This window comes from Emys orbicularis, chromosome 7 (assembly GCF_028017835.1).
Source record: "Emys orbicularis isolate rEmyOrb1 chromosome 7, rEmyOrb1.hap1, whole genome shotgun sequence".
NCBI lineage: Eukaryota > Metazoa > Chordata > Testudines > Emydidae > Emys > Emys orbicularis.
Window position 1 is genome coordinate 54,879,043 of NC_088689.1, and position 24,745 is coordinate 54,903,787.

At 41.2% G+C, this 24,745-nt stretch overlaps 1 protein-coding gene across 1 annotated transcript in view; it reads left to right on the top strand.

Annotated features, from left to right (window-relative positions):
- Positions 1-24,745, top strand: part of LDB3 (LIM domain binding 3) — a 181,998-nt gene that overhangs the window by 60,898 nt on the left and 96,355 nt on the right. Inside the window, exon 3 of the mRNA XM_065408201.1 lies at positions 19,167-19,242. Within this exon, the coding sequence (XP_065264273.1) occupies positions 19,167-19,242 (76 nt within the window). The remainder of the gene's footprint in view (positions 1-19,166; positions 19,243-24,745) is intronic.

Consider the following 24,745-nt stretch of genomic DNA (forward strand, 5'->3'; position numbering starts at 1 on the left):
TACAATACCAGAGAAGAGAGGAATCTCATTTTTAAGCAATGAGATATGAAATCTAGACATTTTCACTCCCAGATAATTTTTTTTAAATGGCTCTTGGCTCCAAGAGCAGTGACATTTTCTTTTATAGATCTTGGCCATGAAGGTTTCATGAGCATTGTTTATAACATGGCACCTCAGATGGAGTGTGCTACCGCTTACTTTTATTACCACAGTTACAGGCCTGGTGGTTTTTTATTGTGGGCAGGTGGTTGTTTTTTATTTGATTATCTAAGAAAATTGTGCATTCTGGAAACAGTTGTGCAGGACATCAAATCAAACTGCAAACATCAAGCCTCACACAGCACACTCCCCTTCTCTTTTTAGATTGCCTGCCTATACCAAGGTGAATCTGAGTTCCTTCTGTCTAAATACACATAAGTGAAATATTTTCTTCAGGTTAGATTAATCCAAGTTGTTGAGTGTTCAGTTATCATAAATACTTTAATAAGGTACTTGTTGTGCCAACCCTGATCAAAGCTCCATTTTGCATCATTCAAGTGGATATTCATGTGCTTCCACAAATATCCCAATAATCTGTGAAGAATATTGGTATATCCAGTCTTTTTCTGGTCTGCGTTTCTCATGACCAGATACTTACTGTAAGAGGCAATTTCTTCAATGTGGCTGGAGCAATGAGATAAAGAAATTACAGGAACACAAAACTCCAATAAATCTGTGGCATACCTAATTATCATCATATTTCATAGGCATTTGTGATGTTATTGGGAAGAAGTTGAACAATTATTTTCTTGGGGAGGCTTCTGCGGATTTTCATCCATAGTTTCCTAGCCCTGTGTTCCTGCATCCTAGCAGGGTTAGATGCGGTTTACTTCATGAACCTTCAATACAGCTTAGAGTCACCATTGTCCTACATACGCCCTTTCCCCCTGGCCCTCCTATCCAGGGAGATCTGTGGGCATAAATGATATTAACAGTGTTGCAGAATTCTCATGGGGGGAATAGGGGAAAATCAATTTGCTCAACTTTTCTCTCGATAAAGGGAAAAAAATCCTAATGCTATTTGCCCCCTCTTGGCTGTGTCCCACACGACCACTGAGGGATAGAACTTTGCAAACTGCAATGTGACCTCTTCCAGGGCCTTGCACCACATGCAGCATGCCCATCCTGCCAGCTAGAGTGCCACCTATCCCTGGCCTTTCTGATTGGTACAGGAACACTCAGTTCCCTAATTTTCTTTCCCCATTTCCTGCATGGAAAGTTAGGTCTCAGCTTCAGTTTCTGGCTTCCCATTCTCTCTAGTCTACCATGGAGCTCACAAACACAAGTGCAAATTATGTTACCAAAGTCTGAGAGGGTTGCAGGGAGGCAGGGCATGCAGAGGTGGAAGGACTTGGTCATAGGTGGAACGAGATATGTGTGGGGACCTTCCAAAATAGAGTCCAGCCATGCCCCAACTTTTCTCCAATTCAGGAGACAAAAGTTTTTGCCTAGCAATTGAACTCTGCTTTCTCTTGTGATACAGAGAACAGGTGTGTGTGTGTGGGGGGGGAGAAATAGCTTTTTACATAGTGTATAATTAACCAGTGGAACTCAGTGCTGCAGGTTATTATTGAGGCAAAGGTGTAGTAAGTTCTTAATTTTTTAAAATAAATATGATTAGATGAATATATTTCTCACACACCTGCACTAGGCTGAACACACAGAACTGAAGTTCAGTGCTAATTCTAATAGGCAGCAGTATGGAATGCTGTAATGGGACTGTAAAGTCCCTAGAGCACTACTAAAAGGAAAATGTTACTGCTTCAGTTTTGGTATCCTTGTGGTTTACTTGTGTTTAATTGTCATTAGTATAGTATTGAAAATGATTATCCTGTTCTAACAAATTAAAAAAAAAAAAAAAAAAGCCCCACAATTTTACAATCAGGCATTTAAAGTACATGATGGTGCCTGACAGCTGCTTCACTGACATACAGCCACAAGCTTATTGCACTGCTATGTGCAAAATATAGATGAAAAACATAAACATGGGCAAAAATCTATTTACATTCCATACAAATTGGTTTCTTTCTCAACTCCCAATAAATGCAGTGCATGAAAGTGCAGTATTATCTAAGCACTTCCTGGGGAATCTATACAAGGACTTGGGTCTTCTCACAAGGAATCAGGTCACCGTCTTTGGAAAGGATTCACCAAATGCTCAGGTTTAGTTTTGGAAAGTGCAGTAACATGAGAGCACCTTATTCTACTCTCACAAGTTCTCAGAACACTTTGTAAAATGTCTGTCTCCTGTTTTCCACCAAGTTTTGCTGGAGTTGAGCGAAGGTGATACAACAGTTTCATTGCAGTATACATACTGACACATACTCCATTTTCCAGTGCTGTGACTAGCTGTTAAATTGAATCTAGACAAATTCAGACTGGAAATAATGTACACATTTTTGACAGTGAGGGTCTTGACTAATATATGCTGGCATACTATATATATTAGTATGCATTAAGCACAAATATTATAGCACTTCTATAGTCTAAACTTGCCTATGATTTTTATATAACCCTGCTCACTTCAGCTAAGTATCCAATAACTTCTTGCATTCACTGAAGTTTTTGCTTGAGCAAATAGGGAAGCTGTCAAGATCAAGACAGATGAATGTTTTACCGTAGCAATAGAAAGGGAGTTATTCTCACAGGCCTTTACTGGAATGTTCCAAAGGAAGAGGACAAGCCATAGAACAATCCTATGTCTTAGTACAAGTTGGGAAATACCTCCATGGACCAGTACCTGGAATGCTAGTATCCAAAATAGAGTTAAGGAAGGAACAGAACAAGCCAGGGAACTGGGACAAACTGAGGAGTTGGATTTTAGTGATGTGTAAAGAGATGTGTAACTTGTAAAATCATTATATAAATAATACCAGCTTAAATGTGTAAGTGAACATATAAACGCTGCACAAGACCGCTTCTATCATATAGAACCTTTTTTCTGTACTATGTTATTAGCTTATCACAGTAACCCTGACATACATTGATTATTTGGTCTCTTGAATATATTTCATAATGAACCAAAGTATGGCCAAGCAACTGAATATACAATTTATCAACAGAATCTGGTAAATTGCTTTTCTCTACTTGAAGAATGAATTGCTTACAACCACAGGGCTAATACGTTAGCTTTTTTTTTCCCTTGTGTAAGCAATGGAAGTCTCCTCTGCTATCCCAGAGTTTATAGTCCCACACTGGCATCAGTGTATTGTAATGGAATATTAAGACATCTGGAAAAAATGTTCATTAGTTTAGTCTTTAAGAGTCTGTGGAGAGAACATGAAAGGTCTATAAGCTCTTCAGAGCAGTGAGCTGATTCTGCTATATACTGCTGATTGAGGTTATACTAGAAAACAAATTTCTGTTAGAGATCCATACATAATTCCAGCAGGTTGACCTCTAGCTAGTCATATGGCAAGGAGCACTCAGGAACCAAGCTTTGGTCCATGTCAGGATTCCATTTTTGTGTCTACCCTGAAGTTGAAGAGCCATTTTGGGATATGAATTTGAATATATTCAATATAATAAAAATATATTCCAATATAATAAAAGTAATGATAAAAGTTAGCACTTCTCATTTTCCTAGTGCATCATAAACTTTAATCCTCATAGCTCTCTCAGAGGTGTGAAGTAAGTAGTATTCTCCCCATTTTATGGAGGGGAGAGCAGAGGCAGATTAGTTCAAGGGCATATTTCTCACGGAGAAGTATTAGAAAGCAGGCCACAGCTCTGCTGTGAGATGTCAGTTTGCTTAAGGCCACAGAGGGAGTCACTATCAAAAATGATGTTAGTACTTGAGAGCTTCTGCCCTCTACTCCCATATTCCTACCAATAGGCTGTGCTTCTTTAGTAGAACAAAACAGATTAATGCTAGGGGTGGATCAACAGTTGGGGCAAATATATGAATCCACTCAAATCTGACATTAAATCTATTGAACTGAACATCAAGAAATTTGTTCAGCAGTCAGAACCCATCTCTTGGGAGCCCATCCATGGATTAAAAACAGAAGCTCAGAGTTCTACATGTTCATCAGTGACCGAACTCCGTCCTCATCTCTTCCTGGTTCTCACTGCCCTCTGACTACCCACCACAATCATGACACTAAGGAAGCTGGATCCCTGGAATCATTGCACTGTTCTGGAATGTGGGTGTGATTCCCAAACCCAAGCCCTTGGAAATATGGAGAATGCTGCAGTAAATTCAGACATGGCAAGTACCTCATGTCACACCACAGCGCATCCTGTGCCACTGGTTGGGGAGCCTCTTCCAGTAATCCATGGCCAGCATGATGGTGGTTCATAAAAGATAGGGGAACAGAAGGATCTTTAGGTCTCTGGCAAGGGTGTAGAAGGGGGAGTGGTATCTGAATCTTTGGACAAAGGAATCTAACTTTAATGTCAGACTGGAGTGGGTATGTATCCTATCAGAACATATTACCAGTTCGTAAGATATTCATAAAGCGATGATGCCCATATTTCAGCTTAAATTTGGTAGAATATCACTTGTAATGATACATTGATTATTGTAATCTTTATGGTCTATTGTAGTTCTTAAGAGTTTTATTTAAATCCTCCTAAGTATTAATATAATTTTGTTTATATAGAAATATGCCATAGGAGATATTTGATACACAAGAAAAATTAAATACAAATATTTAAAAAAAAAGTTGCCTTCTCTAGAGCTGTCCACCTCAGAGTTCTGTAGAAACTTGTATTTAAACACAAAGATTATGGCCATCAACAAGTTAATAAAATTAAGGAAACTTTGGCTGACTATTGAGGGGGAAATGAGTGAACTGTTATATGTATTAGATATCCCATGGGATGGTCTCTCAGTGGAATTACTTCACTGAAATAATTAAGAACTGGACTGATCAAAACACTGAGGAAAATATAGACTGTGTATGAAAGAATTTTCCATTGATCTGTTATGGAGCCTCTTCTGCAGGTAAAGAGAGAATATTTTCTTCATTTCTGTTTATTCAGCTAGTTCTGTTCACTGACTAGTTCATTCAAGTTAAGAAACCAATTCAGAGTTGAAAAAGCAGGAAAGCTTGTTTTCCTCTTTCAATCTATGAATAAACACTACATCTGAGAGGAGGAGATCTACTAGTTCTAAAATCTCAAAAAAGACATGATGACCAGAAACAATCTGTTAAATTCATTAACTACAGATATACTTCCTTACTTTAATAAATCTGCTGTTCCAGCTGGAGGACACTTACATGTGCAGGAGTAATGTCTTACAGACAAAGTTGCCGGCATGTGAGTTCACTCTGGGGGAACAGTCTCCAAATTGCACAGTATTGTTAAAATGCTGGAACTCTGGTAAAATAAAAACTTCTTATGCTAGTAATAACGAGTTGTGTGGTGGCTAAAGAGGACCACTTCTAGTACGGATCTAGGGAATGTTATTTTAAGTTGCCTATGTTCCATTTCACACCTACATTTCCTGTGGTAACAAATAGAAATTCTCATATTTTGTACCATTTTAATAATGTCATTAAAATAAAAGCAAAGTTAAAATTACTAAAGAATGTTTTATAGCTTATAATGTAAATTACATCCTGATGGGCTATACTAAATAAAGTAAGCTTGCACCACTTGGTTCATACGTTTAGCCTAATATTAATAGTAGTTCAAATAATTACAACTACTGTGGTCTTGGGAATATGTTCCTAAGTAGTTAACTCGAAAAAAAGAAAGCACAAAACACAAAAATATGATGCAAATAAAACAAATGCTAATATAAAAAGCAAAACAAGCAGTGGAATGCTGGCTTGGCTTGACATGAGAAATTGGACATGGCTGAGGCCTCATTTCTTGGGAGACAAGATTAGAGAGGTAAATGTATCAGCAGGCTGAAAACAGAATTACTGTACAGCTAAGATAAGGGGGAACACCCAGAGAACCTTTGACAATGGACAGGGTAGCAATGGATAAGATAAGTAATGAATGTAAAGATGCGGTTAAGAGTAAGTTGTACATGGACTGTGAATGGACAGAGCAAAATGTGTCATGCAATATATACTAAATGTATATAAAGAAAGAGGTTTGCTGTATAATTTTGGATATGCAGTATGCTAACCCCTTAGTCTTGGATCTGATCAATTCAGCATTTTGCTGTATACCAGATAAAGGAACCTCAATGACAAGACTGGAGTTGGACTGAATTCTTGGGGAACCTAGTTTAAGAGATCTCAGGGGACCCCCAAGAAGTTGCAGTAAACATGTATTAAATAGTTACCAACTTTTCTTTAGGAAAAATAAAAAGTACAAATGCAAATTACAATCAAAATCAATTTTTTAAATCATGATTACATTTTATTGAAATCGCTTTAATTTAAATCAGTCCACTCTGTATACTTTATTCTTCTTAGCCAGAGAAGAGACTGACAATTGACTCTAGAGCTTTGGAGAGCGGTTTGCGTGTGGCACCACCAAGTTTCTTCTGAGTGTCTGCTGTTGTGCTGTTCTGAAAGCACAAAGAGCACATACAGCCCCCAGACTCTGTTAACAGATCAAGAATTTTCCTGCACCTGGCCAGTTTCTCACAGGCAGAAAAGACACCTTCCCCACTTGGATTTCCCCTCCCCAGTGTTTAATCCAATTATACATCCAACTGCCTCTGAATTAGGCCAAATTGAGAGGGTAACATATTTCATTGTTACCTGGCAGACTATAGCCAAGGCAGTGTTATGCGTTATCCTGGGATAGCAACATTTATCAGTTAAAATTAATGAGCACTTTTTCCATGGAAAAAAAATGTCAACACTGATCACTGCAATGAATATTTATTTTCCTTAGATGTGCAGTTTAATTCAGTTACTATCTGAATGGGCTGCTATTTACACATACTGCATAGAGCATGTGCTTATTAGTTTCAGAGAAGAGCCAGGAACCATGGATAACTGCCATGGCTTTAAATGGCAATAAAATCTTCATTGCCCAGATCCCACTTAGGTATTAGAACAGGTCTCAGAGTGCACATCACTTTGATTGTTTTGGTTTTTTTCTTCAAAAATGTTATCTTAGAAGTAAAATTAAATTGTGAAGAATATTCCCTGGATGGGTTAAAGTTAATCTCCAGGTGAGTTGTTCCACAGCATTACATTGCATTCACCATGAAAAGGTCACGATGGAATTACTGGTACATCTCATTTGAGTTGATGGGCTGACACAACATACTCAATTAACATGACAGTTATAATTTCAGACAAACAGTTATTGATTACATTCTGCAGCAAGGAAGTTCATGTTACCCATAATGCTATTATAGATGAGATGGCCACAATGTTTTAAATATAGAGCCTTTTCTCATTGATTGGTACTCTTTAGCTTACAAAATTGACTTAAGTGCAAATTGCACATTTGGTGCTAACTAACAGGAGGAGCCTATTGCAGTCCACTTCAATGATAATGTAGCCACAAGAGGAGTGGATATTTAATAATGGTGAGAAAGTACTTGTCTGTTTTCTTTCAGTTATACAGCAAAACCTGTGCATTGTCATTTGAATCAGATGAGGTTTGTCTTAAAATTCCAGAATGGTGTAATTACAGAATGGTATATTTGACTTCTGACCCAGTAAAAAAAAAAAAAGTAATGGAATCAGTATTAAGGATGAAATGGTGCATTATTTAGATGAAAATAGGAGCCTAGGTACTTGCCAGCATAATCAGCCAGAATAAATGGAGTTAAATGCTACTGATTTAAAAAAGAAGAATGGCAGAGAGTATGGATCCATGCACAGTTTTTTAACTGGTATTTCAGTAAAACTCTATAAGATTCCTCCCACCCAGCTAGGTGAATAAGATTTAAAAATATAGGTATCAGACATCTATAGTATTATACTCAACCAGCTCTTGATCTTGTAGGATACAGCAAGTGTTAAAGATAATGAGCCAAATCTCATTGTCAGTTACACTCGTGCACCCACATTGAAGTCCATGACAGCTGAGTGTTTGGGAGAATCAGCACAGATAATTATTAGTATTGCACCTGTGGGAATAGGAGTTAAAATAGAGCACAGTCTATGCAAAGAGCAGCTGAGGGTTGGAACAGCAGGGAGCATTGCAAAGTAAGATGAAAGTGCATTGTTTACACAATGCCTGTGTTCATGAAGACTACCGCTAGCTGCCACTCTCTCTCTTTCATGAGTACTAAAAATTCACCATGAAAATAGTTAATTATTCTTTTGGTAGAATACCACCAGTCTGTCTTTGGCTTTGTCAGAGGAATACACAATAGTTACCCTTGTTTGAACATTTAGAAGAATTGATGAAGAATGGAATGAATGAAGATCTCATTCTGACATGTTTTCTATTTTGGAAGCAGAGAAAGAATTCAAAGGCCCTGGATTAACTGAAGTGCAGCTATAACAGTTATCCACATTAGTGAGCTTCTTTTGTCCCACCTACGCCAAGGATAAATGCTCTAAAAGCCTCCAGAGTACATTGAAATGTCCACATTCAAAGTAGAATGAAACCAGCTAAATAAATATTCTGTGTAAAAAGCCACAGGATATTGAAGAATGTAATTTGTTGTTGAGATGCTTGGAGCACCCTAACCACTGCTTAATGAGATACAGACAGAGGTATGGGGATAAATGGATTCCATCTTTGTTAGCCAATGATTAGAAAATTCCTTTGGAACTGCAGCATTACAGCTTGTGTGTGTGCGCAATAGAAAGCTGTGTCAGTTGGATCTTACATTTTCTTGTGCCTTACGTTACCTTTTTGAACTAGGCTAGATGCTTTTAAGGTTTGATTGTAACTCCATGATTCTGGAGGCCAGGCCCCAGCTTATTTTAGATCAGAATGGGGGTTGCTATAATCTCTGATGGCTTTGGCACCCGAAGAGGCTATTTTCCAGCCAGGAATTGCTCACTTGTGCAGGGACTTTCAGGAGAAACTGTGTAGGACCCAGCTGTATGGGTTCTGCGCCTGCTGGGGACTTTCCTATACTAGGAAAGTGGGGAAATCTTTCTGCTTCTCATCACTATGATTTCTTTGAAATACTTATAAATCCTCACTCCTACTTATTACATCTGTTTCTTCACACATTAGGATTATTTATTTGTATTACAGTAGTGCCTGTCAAACTAGGACCCATTATTCTAGGCACTGTACAAACACTGAGCAAAAAAAAAAAAAACCCAGACAAAAAGGACTTATGATTAACTTACTCCTCCTATTAGCTGCTGTCAGTGTGGTGGTGGTGGAGTGGAGTGCGGGGGGGAGGGTGAGATGAATATTTCCCCCCTACATGAAACTGACTCTTCCATAGCTCACAATTTTTGTTCCATTATTCTTGCATACAGCAGTGTCCCAACTGAACATCTTTTCTCTATTTCCATACCCTTTATACTTTAATTGGATTCCTTCTTAATATCCATTTATAATCCTAAATAATGAATGTAGAAGTAATTTCTCTAATCTTTAATAATTTGGGACCCAGTTCTGCAAGCCCCCTGTATGCTGAGCTACAAAGCTTTCAGTGGAGATTGTGTGTTTGGAGGGCATGCAGGATCAGGCTCGGCGATCCTAGACTGCTTATATTATTGTGGTTGCTCTCTGCTGTCCCACCTTAATTCCTATGATAACCTCTTCAATAGCAGCGTGACCAGAGTTCTGCACAGCATTCAAATACATCCTAGCTAGTTCATTACCCGTTGCAAGAGTAATAGTCTCCATTTTATGTTTATGTCTCCCTAAATTCTTGCAGCATTGTGCTGAAGGCAGCAGAGTTTTATTCATCTTAATGTTTCTGCCAGTATTTTAAAGGAGGGATTGATGTAAATGTCATTGTCCTCTGATCAATAATGGTGCAAGGAAATGTCTATTTGTGGGAGGGTGCAAAGGGGAGAAAGATACCCTATTTCCACTCCCAAAGACACACATTTTTAATGAAGTTAAAATGTAATTCACTTCTAAATACCACTCTATTCAAATTAAATTAGCATAATCAGAAAAGCCATGTAAAACTTCTGTAATAAAACCAGAAGCCTAATGAAACTTTCCTAATTTGGATTTAAGTTAAAAGTTGCACTTCAGATCAGATTCATGATGATGTCCAATCGGAGGCCAATGCTTCAAGTAAACCTGGACTGATGTATGGTTGACATATCCTTTTGGGTTAGAAACTGGATAAAACATGGTGGTTAGATGCAAAGCAAAGTAATGAGAACCAAAGCAGAAGGGGTTTGTATGATAATATAGTGAAGCCACCAGGTTTTGTAACACTGTAGGAAATAAATACATGTATCAAGTGACAGTCTAGTTGGTGACTGAATGTTAAAGGTAGCTCATCTCAGATCTAATGTGATCTACATAATTCTTTTGGGAAAACTAGATGTAGAACTGGTGTAAGTTCACATAGCTTCAATGAAGTCAGTTCACATATGCCAATTTACACCAGTTGAGGATCTGTCCCTAAAGTTATAAAATGAAAAAAAATGAACATGATTCTTTAACCCCTGAAAAGACAGCATCATCCCAGTAACATTTCCAACAGTTACTTTCATTTCCAATAGAGACAGGGAGAGAAAGTGTTTGGAAATAAAGTAGGGCACAGAAAGGAATAAGAAGAGAGCAAGAAAGAGAACCATGGAGCTGGAAGATAGGCCTTTCTGGGGCTTCTTGACTAGGGATACCAAGTGTAGTGCATCATGTATGATACCTTTTGTCATTTGTCAGCTTTTGCATGTCTCCCCCCAGCCCATCTGGGCTGTCATGCAGAGATTCCCCTGCAGTTTCTTCTCTTGGCCATTGGGTGTTGCTGTGGTGGAGGGATTTCAGGTAGCTAAGCTGTCTCTCATCCTCAGCTCCTGCTGCTTGCCCTGCTGATCCAAGCCAGCATACAGGAGCTAGGAGGAGGAAGAGGCAGCAGCTATAGTTGGTTGCACAAGGACCTTCCTGCCAAGAAAGATGAGGAGGCCATATAGAAGGAATAGAGATGGTGGACAAAAGAAGGGGGTGGTAAGATAGAGGCAGAAGAGACGGTGAGGGATGCATAAGTAGCAGAAGAGAGGGAAATAGTTAAAGAGGGACACACAAGGCAATGGGCTGATTGGGAAAAGGAATAGAAAGCCTAATGGGAACAAGAGCAGAATAGTGGGGAGGCTGCTTCAGTATTTCCTGATCCATATCCTCACTCAAAAATCTCCCACGTTTACCCCAGCAGTTCCTCCCCTCTCGGGCTTTCCCAAGCTCCCTACAGCTTCCCATTCACCTTCATTCCCGTAACATCTCCTCCCATCATGCGGGATGTTCTTGGCTCCCCCAGCATTCCCTCTTGTTTCTGAAATAAGGCAGGGAAAAGACATTCCAAAATGAGTCCATTTTTATATAGTTGTATTTGGCTGGCCTCTTTTGCGGCCACAGTTTATGCATGAAAAATTTGTGCCCATAGATCACATGGGTGCAAACATTAACACTTGGAAGGATAACAGCCTGATTTGTAATCCAGCCAAATACAGCATGATACAGACACAATTTACAAATCAGATAGTTATCCACCCAAATGCCAATATTTGCATTCACAATGAGCTGCAGATGCAAATTGTTATTCCAATGTTGAGTTTTGTATTTTTATTGTAGGCACAGATGATACCCACAAACTAGTACTCTTGGCCCAACTCAAAATTTACCTCACTTATGTTTGAAATAATATGTAATCTATTGTGAAATATTCAAAGAGATATGGAAGGATTTGCCTTTATGACCCCTCTTAAAGTCAGCGGGGCTTTTGTCAAAAACTCCATGTGGTGCTTGAGAACTTTGACAATAGTGTCACTAGAACAAAACAAACTTTATGGTAAATCTTTAAAAAAGACAAAGTTTCTATTTTTGGCAAAGTAAGTATATAGCTCTTAGTTAGCTTTAAGGCTCTGCTGACAGATTATTGATTTTAAGATTTATAAACTGGACAGTAGGGATCAACAGGCCTAAAATTTGACCTGTCCCTCTTCTCTCTCTCATTTTTTCCCCAAATAAAGCCATTGATATGTTTGTTTCAAAGCGAAGAAGGTCAGAAGTCCAATTCTGCTCCCTGTACTGTTTTGCAGCCTCCCAGTGGTTGCATTTCAGTGGTGTGGTATGAGTGATTTATAAAGTGCCTATCCTCTTAATATCTCAAGCACTAAGGAAATGTAAGTTACAATAAATACCTCCTATTTATGCTGAAAGATATAAGATAGTGCTCACACACAATGGAGTCAAGGAAAAAAACCTCTGTAAGAAAACCATTTTCAATTTCAGCCTTCCAAAAAGTTAACAAAGAAAAAGCAAGGGAGACATTGATTGTCAAAATTATGAAATATACAAGGATCATTTCCTTTTAAAGGTCAGCAAGGATCATGGTACATAGTAATGGAAAAGAGCTACTAGCTATTAGATTGTCACCACTCTGCAAATACAGTATCTTTCTCCCTGTGACAGTCTATGCCCCTAGGGTCAGGGCAGCAGGCAGAGTCTATAAAGCAGCCCTTAGGCACAGGGCAGCAGGGCCTAGCGGCCAGAGTCTATGGGGGTGGGGCACCCACCAAGGGGTGTAGCAGCCCCAGTAGGGGGGTCTGGGCCCACCCGACTCCACCAGGCCCTGACCCAGGGCCCTAACAGTGGCATAACAACTTGCCACTGACTCAGCAGGGGGTCCTACCAAAACACACTGAGGTTTCCTGGGTGGGAGGTACCACTCCATCACCCTCCCTGGGTCACTTCCTACTAGTGTCTGCATTGGGGTCTCCCATGAGACATCAGGTTCTCTGTGGTCAGCTGAGCCGGTCACCTCCAGTGGCTCCTCCAGTTGCCAGGGTTCAGGCAGGCCCAGGGAGGCTCTGATTCCCGGCACAGTCAGGGGCTGTGGCTGGCCCTCTGCAGGCGCTTCCCAGACAGGTCCTTCCCCTGCAGCCCAGAATGAGCTGGGCTTCCTCCTTTTATACTGCTAGACCATTTGGAGCATGCCCAGTCCCGCCGGGGAGGCAGGACTTCCACTGTCAATAATATGGGCTTAACCCTGTCTGGGCTAGTGCGGGGTAAGCAGACCCCATCACATACCCCTTACAAAGGACACACATTAAACGGACATATTATAGCCCTATCTTGCAATCCGTTCTTATGTGGTTAGCTTTTGCTAATACATTTGGTTCCCATGGAGTCCTTTATTCATAAAAGTATGGATTTCAGCACTGTCTTGAAGAAGGTGAATATTTAATACTGTTTAGTAGCAGAGCTGCAGCAGCTGACGTCTGGTGCACTAAACTTTACCCCAGCGGTTGGTGGTTCTCAGGTAAAAGGGTCTGACTTTACATTTACACACACAGTTACAGACTTTAGACAAAAGATGAACAAAAAACTGCAAATATTTTTTAAATTACCCTCCTTCATAAGAATATAAGAATGGCCGTACCGGGTCAGACCAAAGGTCCATCCAGCCCAGTATCCTGTCTACTGACAGTGGCCAATGCCAGGTGCCCCAGAGGGAGTGAACCTAACAGGTAATGATTAAGGGATCTCTCTCCTGCCGTCCATCACCACTCTCTGACAAACAGAGGCTAGGGACACCATTCCTTACCCATTTTGGCTGATAGCCATTAATGGACTTAACCTCCATGAATTTATCCAGTTCTCTTTTAAACGCTGTTATAGTCCTAGCCTTCACAACCTCCTCAGGCAAGGAGTTCCACAAGTTGACTGTGCGCTGTGTGAAGAAGAACTTCCTTTTATTTGTTTTAAACCTGCTGCCCATTAATTTCATTTGGTGACCCGAGTTCTTATATTATGGGAACAAGTAAATAAATTTTCCTTATTCACTTTCTCCACATCACTCATGATTGTATATACCTCTATCATATCCCCCCTTAGTCTCCTCTTTTCCAAGCTGAAGAGTCCTAGCCTCTTTAATCTCTCCTCATATGGGACCCGTTCCAAACCCCTAAGCATTTTAGTTGCCCTTTTCTGAACCTTTTCTAGTGCCAGTATATCTTTTTTGAGATGAGGAGACCACATCTGTGTGCAGTATTCGAGATGTGGGCGTACCATCGATTTATATAAAGGCAATAAGATATTCTCCGTCTTATTCTCTATCCCCTTTTTAATGATTCCTAACATCCTGTTTGCTTTTTTGACTGCCGCTGCACACTGCGTGGACGTCTTCAGAGAACTATCCACGATGACTCCAAGATCTTTTTCCTGACTTGTTTTAGCTAAATTAGCCCCCATCATATTGTATGTATAGTTGGGGTTATTTTTCCTAATGTGCATTACTTTACATTTATCCACATTACATTTCATTTTCCATTTTGTTGCCCAATCACTTAGTTTTGTGAGATCTTTTTGAAGTTCTTCACAGTCTGCTTTGATCTTAACTATCTTGAGCAGTTTAGTATCATCTGGAAACTTTGCCTCCTCACTTTTTACTCCTTTCTCCAGATCATTTATGAATAAGTTGAATAGGATTGGTCCTAGGACTGACCCTTGGGGAACACCACTAGTTACCCCTCTCCATTCTGAGAATGTACCATTTATTCCTACCCTTTGTTCCCTGTCTTTTAACCAGTTCTCAATCCATGAAAGGAACTTCCCTTTTATCCCATGACAACTTAATTTACGTAAGAGCCTTTGGTGAGGGACCTTTCAGCCTGCTCTGCTCCCCTGGCTCCCAGCCGCGGTGCCGGCGAGTGCAGGGGGGTGGTTCCCCCCTCCCCCCAAGCCTGGGAGCCAGGGGAGCGGAGCAGGCTGGGGCCGGGTCACTCCACTTCCTGCAGGAAGTAGCCAGCACCCCCCACGGAGGCCTGGGGCCCCAGCCTGCTCCGCTCCCCTGGCTCCCAGGCTTGGGTGGGGCGGGGACCGCCCCCCCAGCACTCGCCGGCGCCACAGCTGGGAGCCAGGGGAGCAGAGCAGGCTGGGGCCGGGTTGCTCCACTTACCATGCGGTGAGTGCAGGGTCAGGCCTGGCTGCAGTCTTCAGGGGAGCGGTGGCGGGGCCGGGGTGGAGCAGGGGCGGGAAGAGTCCGGGTTGGGGCAGAGCAGAGGCGGGGGCCATGGGGCGGGGGCAGGGAGCCCCCCCTCCGGCAGCTCCCGCCCGCCCTCCTCCGCCCGGGGAGCCCCCCCTCCTCCACCCGGGGAGCCCCCCTTGCAGCATCTCCCAGCCCTGCGGTGCCCCCCCTGGCGGCAGCTCCCCCCCCCCGCCCGGGCAGCCCCCCCTGCGGCAGCTCCCCGCCCCAGCTCCCCTCCGCTCCGCCTTCTCCCCTGAGCACGCCGGAGCCGCTCCACTTCTCCTGCCTCCAAGGCTTGCCGCGCCAATCAGCTGTTTGGCGCGGCAAGCCTGGGACGGGAGGAGAATTAAAGCGGGGCTGGCGTGCTCAGGGGAGAAGGCGGAGCGGAGGGGAGCTGGGGCGGGGAGCGATTCCCCTGCACTCCCCCCCATTACTTGCTGCGGGCAGCCCTCCCCGCGGCCCCCTCCCCCAGCTAACCTCCACTCCACCGCCTCCCCTGAGCGCACTTTTTGGTGCCCCCAACCACTTGGCGCCCTAGGTGGCTGCCTAGTTCGCCTAGTGGTTGCACCGGTCCTGACTGCATGAGAGACTTATGTTTGATTATTGAGGCCAGCATTTCATTCTGTGAGGCAGCAAGGACTAAAAGCACTGTTCACATGTGGTCACTGGAGAGAATACTTCATGTCACTCTAGTTACTCCTTAGTCAGTGTAAGGATGGCACTAATGGGCTATTAGGGAAATCCCCATTCACCTGTCTTCTTAAAGAAAGAATTGTTTCTGCAATGCAGGGCCTGGAGGAAGCAAAAGTGGAAAAGTGCAAACAAAGCATAATATGGGGGGGAGGGGGAAGTGACTCCTGGTGTCCCAAGGGAGCCATAAGACATACAGAAATTGTTTTAAATATTCTCAGATCAGTTCCTCTCTCACTTTCCAGCTAATCCTTAAGTGCAAGATGTTCACCTTGCATTAGTTGAAACAGACTCCAAACTTACCTAAAGCAAAGGAGGTGTCATTTGAGAGTAGAGATGGACAAGACCTGTTAGGTGATGGGAATAAGATTGTTCTTTCACACCAAGTATTTCTTAGTGCATTCATTTTTCCATCAGTACCTACACTTTTCTGTTAGTTGTTTGCAATGTCATCAATGGCGGTTGCAATGGAAACCTGGGATCCTTATCTCAGGATTTATAAATGAAAGGGAGGAGGAATTTTGTTTTAAGATGAATTATGCACAGGAGATGTGTAGGCCACCTTGTCCAACTGTGCTGCCCAGATCCCTTTTGAGGGCCTTGTGCATAGGGTTGCCAACCCTCCATGATTGTCCTGGAGTCTCCAAGAATTAAAGATTAATCTTTAATTAAAGATTATGTTATGTGATGAAGCCTCCAGGAACACGTCCAACCAAAATTGCACCCCTAGTTGTGAAGATGACATCACCCTGACTGATCTGGGAATCCTAAAAGACTTTTTTCAAAAATATAACTTCATTCACCTTCTACACTGATCTCTCAATGATCTGTCTGTGGTGCCCACTTGATCCTGATGGCAGAAGTGAAAGCAAAGGATAAATGATCCAGAGCTACTGAACTCATGTTTTCAGTGCATCTCATGGAGAGAAAAACTGCAAACATGTGACTCATTCTTTCTGTGTGCTTCTGTGATAGAACAAGTAAGGAGAAACACTGTGAATAAAATAATGTTGCCATTGATGGCGTAGACCTTAGACTTCAACACACAAGTGTACAATGGCAATTTCTTCACTTTAAAAAACAGAACAAGTCATGAACGTAATTACTAGGACTTGACTATCCAACAAGAGGGGTTTGAGGAAGAAAGTGCCTCTGAATTTAGACATTCTTTGAAGGACAATGGCCCTCTGTGAATGCATGAGTTTTCATTTCCATTGAGGGACTTCACCTCTTCTATCTACCCCTCCAACTCCAACTATGCTAAATCCAGCAAGTCTTTGTGTTCTGTGATAAATGTCAGAGCTGTAGTTGTTGAGCGCAGAGTTATCTAGATACCTTTTTTATTTTAAAGTGGTACTGGTGCCGTTGAAATCTTGCGCAAAGTTAATGTGAAAAAAAAAGCCTCAGCTGGGCAGTATTATGAATGACGAATGCAGCATATCAATAATGTGTAGAACAGATGATATAGCATGTTAATGACATCCATTATGGTAAGGTGGCAACTAAAAGAGAATAAATGGTGAAAGTGATGGCGCAGTTTAATCAATGAATCCCTTTGCTACAATACAAAAGTTTTCCAGAGGAGCCTCAAAGGGATGTGTGTGTGGTTTATGACTGCTTGCTGTAGCTCTGCAATTGACCAAAAATATTCGCACTGCTCACTGGGTCTGAAACAAACATTCGTAGTCCATACATGTGTACCAGATAAGATACTCAGTGGACAAGGGAGCACATAGTACTCCATGTGAGGACATAACACCGATCTATATAATGGCAGTACAGTATTATCAATATTATTTTTTATTCCATCTTTGGCACACTCCAGTATTTTCTGTTATATTTTTTGACCACCCCCTGTTCATTGAGCAGAAGATTTCACGGAGCTGTTCTATTCTACCCTATCTAGGTTCTTACACCATCCCTTTCTACATAGCATCTGAACACCTTCCAGCAATTCATTAAGTGGCATAATTAATATCTGTTGAGTGTGGTTCATTTTCTCTCCCATGCTCTTTTTAGGGGGAGAATGTGTGCGTGCGTGTGCAGTGCAGAGTTTTATTTTAGTAGGGCTTTGTTTTTAAATGTACAAGATGCTCTGTGTTTATGTTAGAGAAGGCAGGTCAAAGAAGTGTGTCTTGCAGATGGAGCAGAAGGTGGTGTGGTTTGTGATGGTCCTTAATTCTTCTGTCCAAAATGAAGCCCACAGTCTCTCTCTCTTAGGAAGAGAGGAGGATTTGTAATATGGCATAAGAACAGCTATACTGGATCGGACCAATGGTCCATCTCGCCCAGTGTCCTGTCTTCTGACAGTGGCCAATGCCAGGTGCTTCAGAGGGAATGAACAGGACAGGTAATCATCAAGTGATCCATCCCCTGTCGCCCATTCCCAGCTTCTGGCAAACAGAGGCTAGGGACATCATCCCTGCCTATCTTGGCTAATAGTCACTGGTGGATCTATCCTCCATGAACTTATCTAGTTCTTTTTTTAAGCTTGTTATAGTCTTGGCCTTCACAACATCCTCAGGCAAAGAGTTACACAGGTTGATTGTGCATTGTCTGAAGAAGCACTACATTAATTTAAACTGTCAGTAACAAAAATCTGTTCAGGTACATGATGCTGAAGGTCAAAATTTACAAAAGTGTCCTATGATTTTGAGATGCCTCAAGTTTAGAATAGGAGTACTTGTGGCACCTTAGAGACTAACAAATTTATTTGAGCATAAGCTTTCGTGGGCTACATAGTGCATCCGAAGAAGTGGGCTGTAGCCCATGAAAGCTTACGCTCAAATAAATTTGTTAGTGTCTAAGGTGCCACAAGTACTCCTATTCTTTTTGCGGATGCAGACTAACACAGCTGCTACTCCGAAACTGTCAAGTTTAGAATGTGCATCTTAAGACACAGTGGACCTGATTATCAGAAGTGCTGAGCACTTCCAGCTTAGATTGACTTCAACTAGAGTTGTTGGTGCTCAGCACCTAGACAATCAGGCTCCGTATATCTAGATCTAGGCACCCAAAAATTGAAGCTTCCCAAAATCATCTCTCATGACACTTTTGAATATTTGGCCTGTCAACATTGCTAAAAATTAAAAGTTTAATTCAGATTTCCAAGATCTCTCTAAAGTAGGGTTGCCAACCCTTCAGGATTGTCTTGGAGTCTCCCGGAATTAAAAATTAATCTTTAATGAAAGATTATGTCCAGGAATACATCCAACCAAAATTGGCAATCCTACCCTAAAGCAGAAGGGAAGATCTTGCTTATTGATGGAGACAGAATGTTGGTGGTTGACAAGAGGCTAGGCTGGTTTCTACATATGGCTTTCACTCTGGATAAAGGATAATTTTTCAGTGCAATATAAAAGGTGTTTGAAAGGATCTAAAAAAAAGAAGAGGCGAGGTTGTTCTGATTATTAATCTTTTTTTGGAATGTTTTGATCCCCAGATCTAAACGGCCAGCTCCAGTTCCAACAGCCACACCTAAAGTTGACTCTCCCAGGCCTGTAATTCCCCATCAGAAGGTATGTAACATATTATCTCTTTAGTGCTTCTTGTTATTTGACTCTAACATAAATCACATAAACATAAATCGGTATCCAGTCTAATCCTCTCCGAGCACCTGGAGCATTTCTGACTTTTTTTTATTCTGTTCTCTTCTAGGCTGTAGGTAGCTAAGCCTATCAAAGCTTCCCAAAATATACAGTCATTTCCCAAAGCACTTGAGGAAAAACCCCATTAGCATATGGCTCAGCTCAGCTAAAAATTGACTAAAACTGACAACATGTTGACTTGGCTAGACTAGATGACATTAAGGCATTTTACAATCTTTATTGGTAGCTGTGCCTTCTTGTCAGGTGAGTTAATAAATGTGACACCAAAAAATAGAGGATAATTTAATGTAAAGATGAACAGAGAATGATGGGGAAAGTGGATGGCTCAGGTTCCATGGACTAAGTTCATCTCCTAGGATATAGATGTCCAAAAGCCATCACCACCGCTAGCATTCACTGTCTAGTTAGCAACTGTGTCTGCAGTCTCTGTAGGGTGGCCAGAGACTATGAATGGCTGCAATTGTGTATCTTCCTATCCCTAGATATGAGAGGTTGTCTGAGATGGGGAGGGGACATGATAACAGTTTTCAAGTACATAAAAGGTTGTTACAAGGAGGAGAGTGAAAAAAATTTCTCGTTAATCTCTGAGGATAGGACAAGAAGCAATGGGCTTAAATTGCAGGAAGGGAGGTTTAGGTTGGACATTAGGAAAAACTTCCTAACTGTCAGAGTGGTTAAGCACTGGAACAAATTGCCTAGCAAAGTTGTGGAATCTCCGTCATTGGAGGTTTTTAAGAATGGGTTATACAAACCTGTCAGGAATGGTCTAGTTATTATTTAGTCCTGCCCTGAGTGCAGGGCACTGAACTAGATGACCTACTGAGGTCCCTTCCAGTCCTACACTTCTATGATTCTATGCAGTGCATTGGCAGCGCAGTGTGGAGGAAATTTGGACTACCAGTGCCCAGGCTGTACTCTTATTGATTGGATAAACAGGGAAGTGCAGTCCCTACTCTCAATCCTACCTACTCTGTGAGGGCTAATTTCACACACACACACACACCCAATGACATAAAATAAGAAACAAGACAAACCATTTCAGATCCCAAATCAATAACAGAGAGTACACGTCAGCTTCAAACATTTCTTATAAATACTGTGCATTCCAAATTCTGAGCTCAGGAGGTTTGTGTCTTCCCTGCAGCAGCTGCTGACATGTTGAAACTAACATACAAGATATCATCTTGGGGCGAAATGTTTGCTTTTATTTATTAATTAATTTTGTGAAAATTTGAAAGGAACCTGCTCAGTCATTTTTGAGTCAAGTCAGAAACAATATTATGTCACTCAAGTGCCTCATGGGTATTTGGGCAGGGAAAGAAGAAATATTAAAATTTATCCTGCAAGGAGTTGTTCCCCTTTATATATTTTTTCTGAAGACTACAGAGGGCACTGCGGGAAAGGAAGAGGAGTCAAAGTGTATGTCCATTTGCTTCATCCAGAGAGATGATGGAAATGTCTGCCTCTTCTCATACTAGAATATTATGGGGCTCACCAGTTGAGACTGTTATTTTGTGGGACAGAAGGTTATTGGAGAGGAAATATGGAATATCACTATGAATTCTCATGGAAAAGAAGAACGTTCCATTCTTTTGTTTAGAACTGTCTCCCACTTCACCAGCCCAGTAGGGGTTGTTTTGTTCTGTATTGCCCTGAAAGGAAATTGTCAGAGAATTTTTAGCCTCCAAAGCAGCCTGAGTGACCTAGTAAACTGTTCATCTCTTCATGTATTGGAACTTCTCCAGGGCTTCTACGTGACACACTGACTCCCAGGAGCGTCTGAATGGATGTGACAGACCTGCACAGCTCCAGAGATTGCTCATTCATGGGCAAGCCATAGTTTCAAGAGATCACATTTTGATAACTCCATAATTAACTATACTCCATGTCTGGCAAATGTCAATTAAAAAACCTCCTAAGTAGTCACTTATCTTACCAAAGTTGTTTCTATATGGTAAATATGTAAGAAGGGGGAAGGGAGGAGGTTAAATACATATCAATTCTTTAAAATATTGTTGGTTTAAAAAAGTCATAAAGATATCTTTGATATAGTTGCTGGAGTGTCAGCTCAACTTGTATTTTCTGTTTTAGCCCTTCATAGTGTTATGAGAATTAAAGGTCTTAGATTGCCTAAGCACAGACATTTAGTTTCTAGGTGCATGTCACCTTAAAGCTGAACATTCTGTAGGTGAGGGAGTAGGTTGGATGAAGGATTATTTCTGGTGTTTGCTAAGGGTTTTTCAAAGAGCTGGGATGTGGGTCCTATCCCATTTCCAAGTGTGCTAAGAGGTTTCTCACAGCTGTGGGTCAGGTTGGCTAGATCTCTTGTCTGGGAGTATGATGTGTGGTTAGTAGCAACTAGGAGTGGAAATGATGTTGTTGGAGTAGCATTTCTGGCAGGACTGAAGAGGGTTTTACACCTCAGAGGTGAGTCATGGTATTTGTCCAAGGTGATACTGGAAAGAAACTGGCAGTTGTAGGTCAGCTTAGGTCGCTTGTCCAGGGATTCTGGGAGACTTGGACAGTTGGGATGGGAATGATGATGCATGTCTTAGAGCAAGGCGACTGGGGGTCAGATGTATATCCAGAGGTTGTGAGGGAGTTCAGTCTCTCTCATGTTGGGCTAGGAGGATTGCAGTAGATGCATGCCAGGTCACGTGTGGTACATGTAGAGGGAAATTGTCAATGAGTTCAGTAGCTGAAATGAGTCCTCTTTAATGGTGTATTGGGAGGGAATTATAGTGGGAGCATGAATGTCTTGAATCACTAAAGCAGAGATCTCAAATATGGTATAAAAAAGATCTTACTGATGTAAACTAGTATTTCATGTATGTTGAGGTAAGGTATGTTACAGTAAATATATTGTTAAAATAAAGTTTTGTTTAAAATAAAACTTGTTACTTTTTAAAAGCCATCTTAGAATAGCCTTAGCATTGGGGGACTGGCTGGTTTAAGGGACTGTCAATGAGACACAGAGCTAGGTGTCTAGTTCCAGTTGATCTGATGGCTACTGCAGTGGCCCATATGAAATTAGTTTGATTTCATTTCAGCTCCCAGAGAGCAAGTGGCTACATTATAAAACCATCATTGCCAAGCTGTCCTCTCACCTGTAGGGGTAGTCTTTCCAGGTCAGGGACAATGCATGCAGCTAAGGTCTCTTGCATGTGCAGACAAGTTCAGTGGCTGATATAAACCATACACATTATTTCTGCTGACTCAATTGTAATTCCTGCTAATTTGCAAGCATGTATTTCTTTTCAACTTCTGTCAGCAGCTGATTATATAAGAACTCATATTAGGTGCAACTTCAGCCTATTGAAAGGCACAATCAATTTTTTTTCAGTTTGGTAGGAATGCTCCCGCATCCCCAGTGGAGCCCATTGTCTCCTCATTTTCTTCAGCTAATCTGTGTTTTGAGCTGAACGTCTGTGATACATGAGATCAACTGGGCTCCGGGGCTGCTGGAGGGAATGAATGTTTGATTGGATCACAGTATACTTTTTGCTTACCAAACAACTCAAAACAAGATTAATCATTTGCGAGTTAAATGAAGCTGTTTGCACAGCTCTAGGCATGAAATATTGAAAGAATAGAAGGATATATCCAAGACTGAGAACATTTGTGATTAGAAGTCATTCAAAATGGAGGAAAGAGAGATGGGGACTCTTCCGGAGAATTGAACTAAAGGTTCATAAATGCTCTGTGTTCATGCAACATTAGGGTTCATAGTTAAGCATCTACAAGTGAGGAAGTATGAAATTTAAGGGTCAACACACAGCCTTAACTCTGTCCTTTTGCATATAGGCATTATGATATAGTGTTTATTTATATCATCATATTCTGTACTATTTATGAAATATGGTGCTATAAAATTATTATGGTAATTAATATGTCTATTATGGTAGCTCTCAGAGTCCCAGTCAGAATCTGAGCCTCCTTGTGTTTATGAATAGTATATTCTACAACACTGTGAACTTGTATGTAAAATAACCAGCAATCATAGTTGGAGGAAGGATGGTCTTGTTGAATAAGGCACAGAACAGGAGATCTGTGTTCTATTCCTGACTGTGCCACAGACTGCTTGTGTGACCCTGGACAACTCACTTAATTTCTCTGTGCCTCAGTTCACCTGTCTGTGAAGTGGTGATAGTAACAACTAGCTTCTTAATATGGGTGTTGTAAGGCTAAATTAAATAATTAATGTTTCTAAAAACTTGAAATCATTCTTGTAGACATTCAAAGAATTGGTATAATATTCTAATTAAAGACTGTATCCCAATTCATAGTAAGGTCAGAGTTAACATTACCTTTCATACTTCCTGACTTGAGTGCTTAACAGTGCAGTCTCAATAGTGCATTAACACAGTGCCCTGCTGTGGGTCCCCATACCCAGATGCCCCTTGAGTCCCACCTTTGTACTAGAGCAGAGTTCACACCATGGAATGAATCCATACAAGTTAATGTTCATTCAGTCAGCTCTTGTTCACCCTGGTCCATCCCTCCCCACTCCCACATCCCTAACCCACACAATGCCCGTAAAGAGACTTCTTTGGGGTGAGGATGAAAGTGGAGCATGTTGACAAATTGACATACTGTTTTGGTACCTCCCACTCTAGAAGCCAGTGATGCCCATGTTGAGGTTCCCCTCCTGTCCCACAGGTGAAGGGGAGTGTTCTGCCCTTAGAGAAGTTAGACGAATATTAGAAAGTAAAAAAAAAGGTTTTACTGAGAACAAAGAACGGTTCATAATAAACTCTTTTCACCCCCAAATGTTCTGTGTTCTCCTCTACATAATCATTTTTAAGCTCATCCATTGATGTGGTATCTCACCGTTACACTGGAAAATTAGAATCCAGCTGCCTGACTTCTTCATGTAGCAAGGGATCTCAGCAAGGTGACAGCATCTTTCTCTAGGGAGGAAGCCAATGCCCAGTGTTAGAGCCTCCTCTTCTGGTCAGCAGAAAGGTAGCAACAGACTTTTATAGATGAAAATGTTAGCTCATTTTTCCAGCCACAGGGATAATTTGATGGGGTGGAATGGGTGGAGGGGGGAGAAGATGTGGAACAAGGAAATGTTAGTCACTGCTGACTACTTATAATTTCATTAGATATAATGGTAAGAGATGTTCATTACTAGAAGCCTGACATTCAGATTTCAGAAGTGCAATAAATTTTTCCTTCATTGGTCTGTTCTTGCCACTAGACTGAAACAAACAGAACAATAATTTAATCTAAAATATACTTTTATGAATGAACCAAATAACAGGTACTTTATCAGTCATGAGAGGAAACAGCCAAATAAGCTGATCAGTGGAAAATGGTTCTTTTAGAAAATTATACTGATGCTGAAAGTCCATATCCCCATCCTTCCACTTTACCCCACAAATTGCCCCTTGTCTCCAAAAATTCTCAC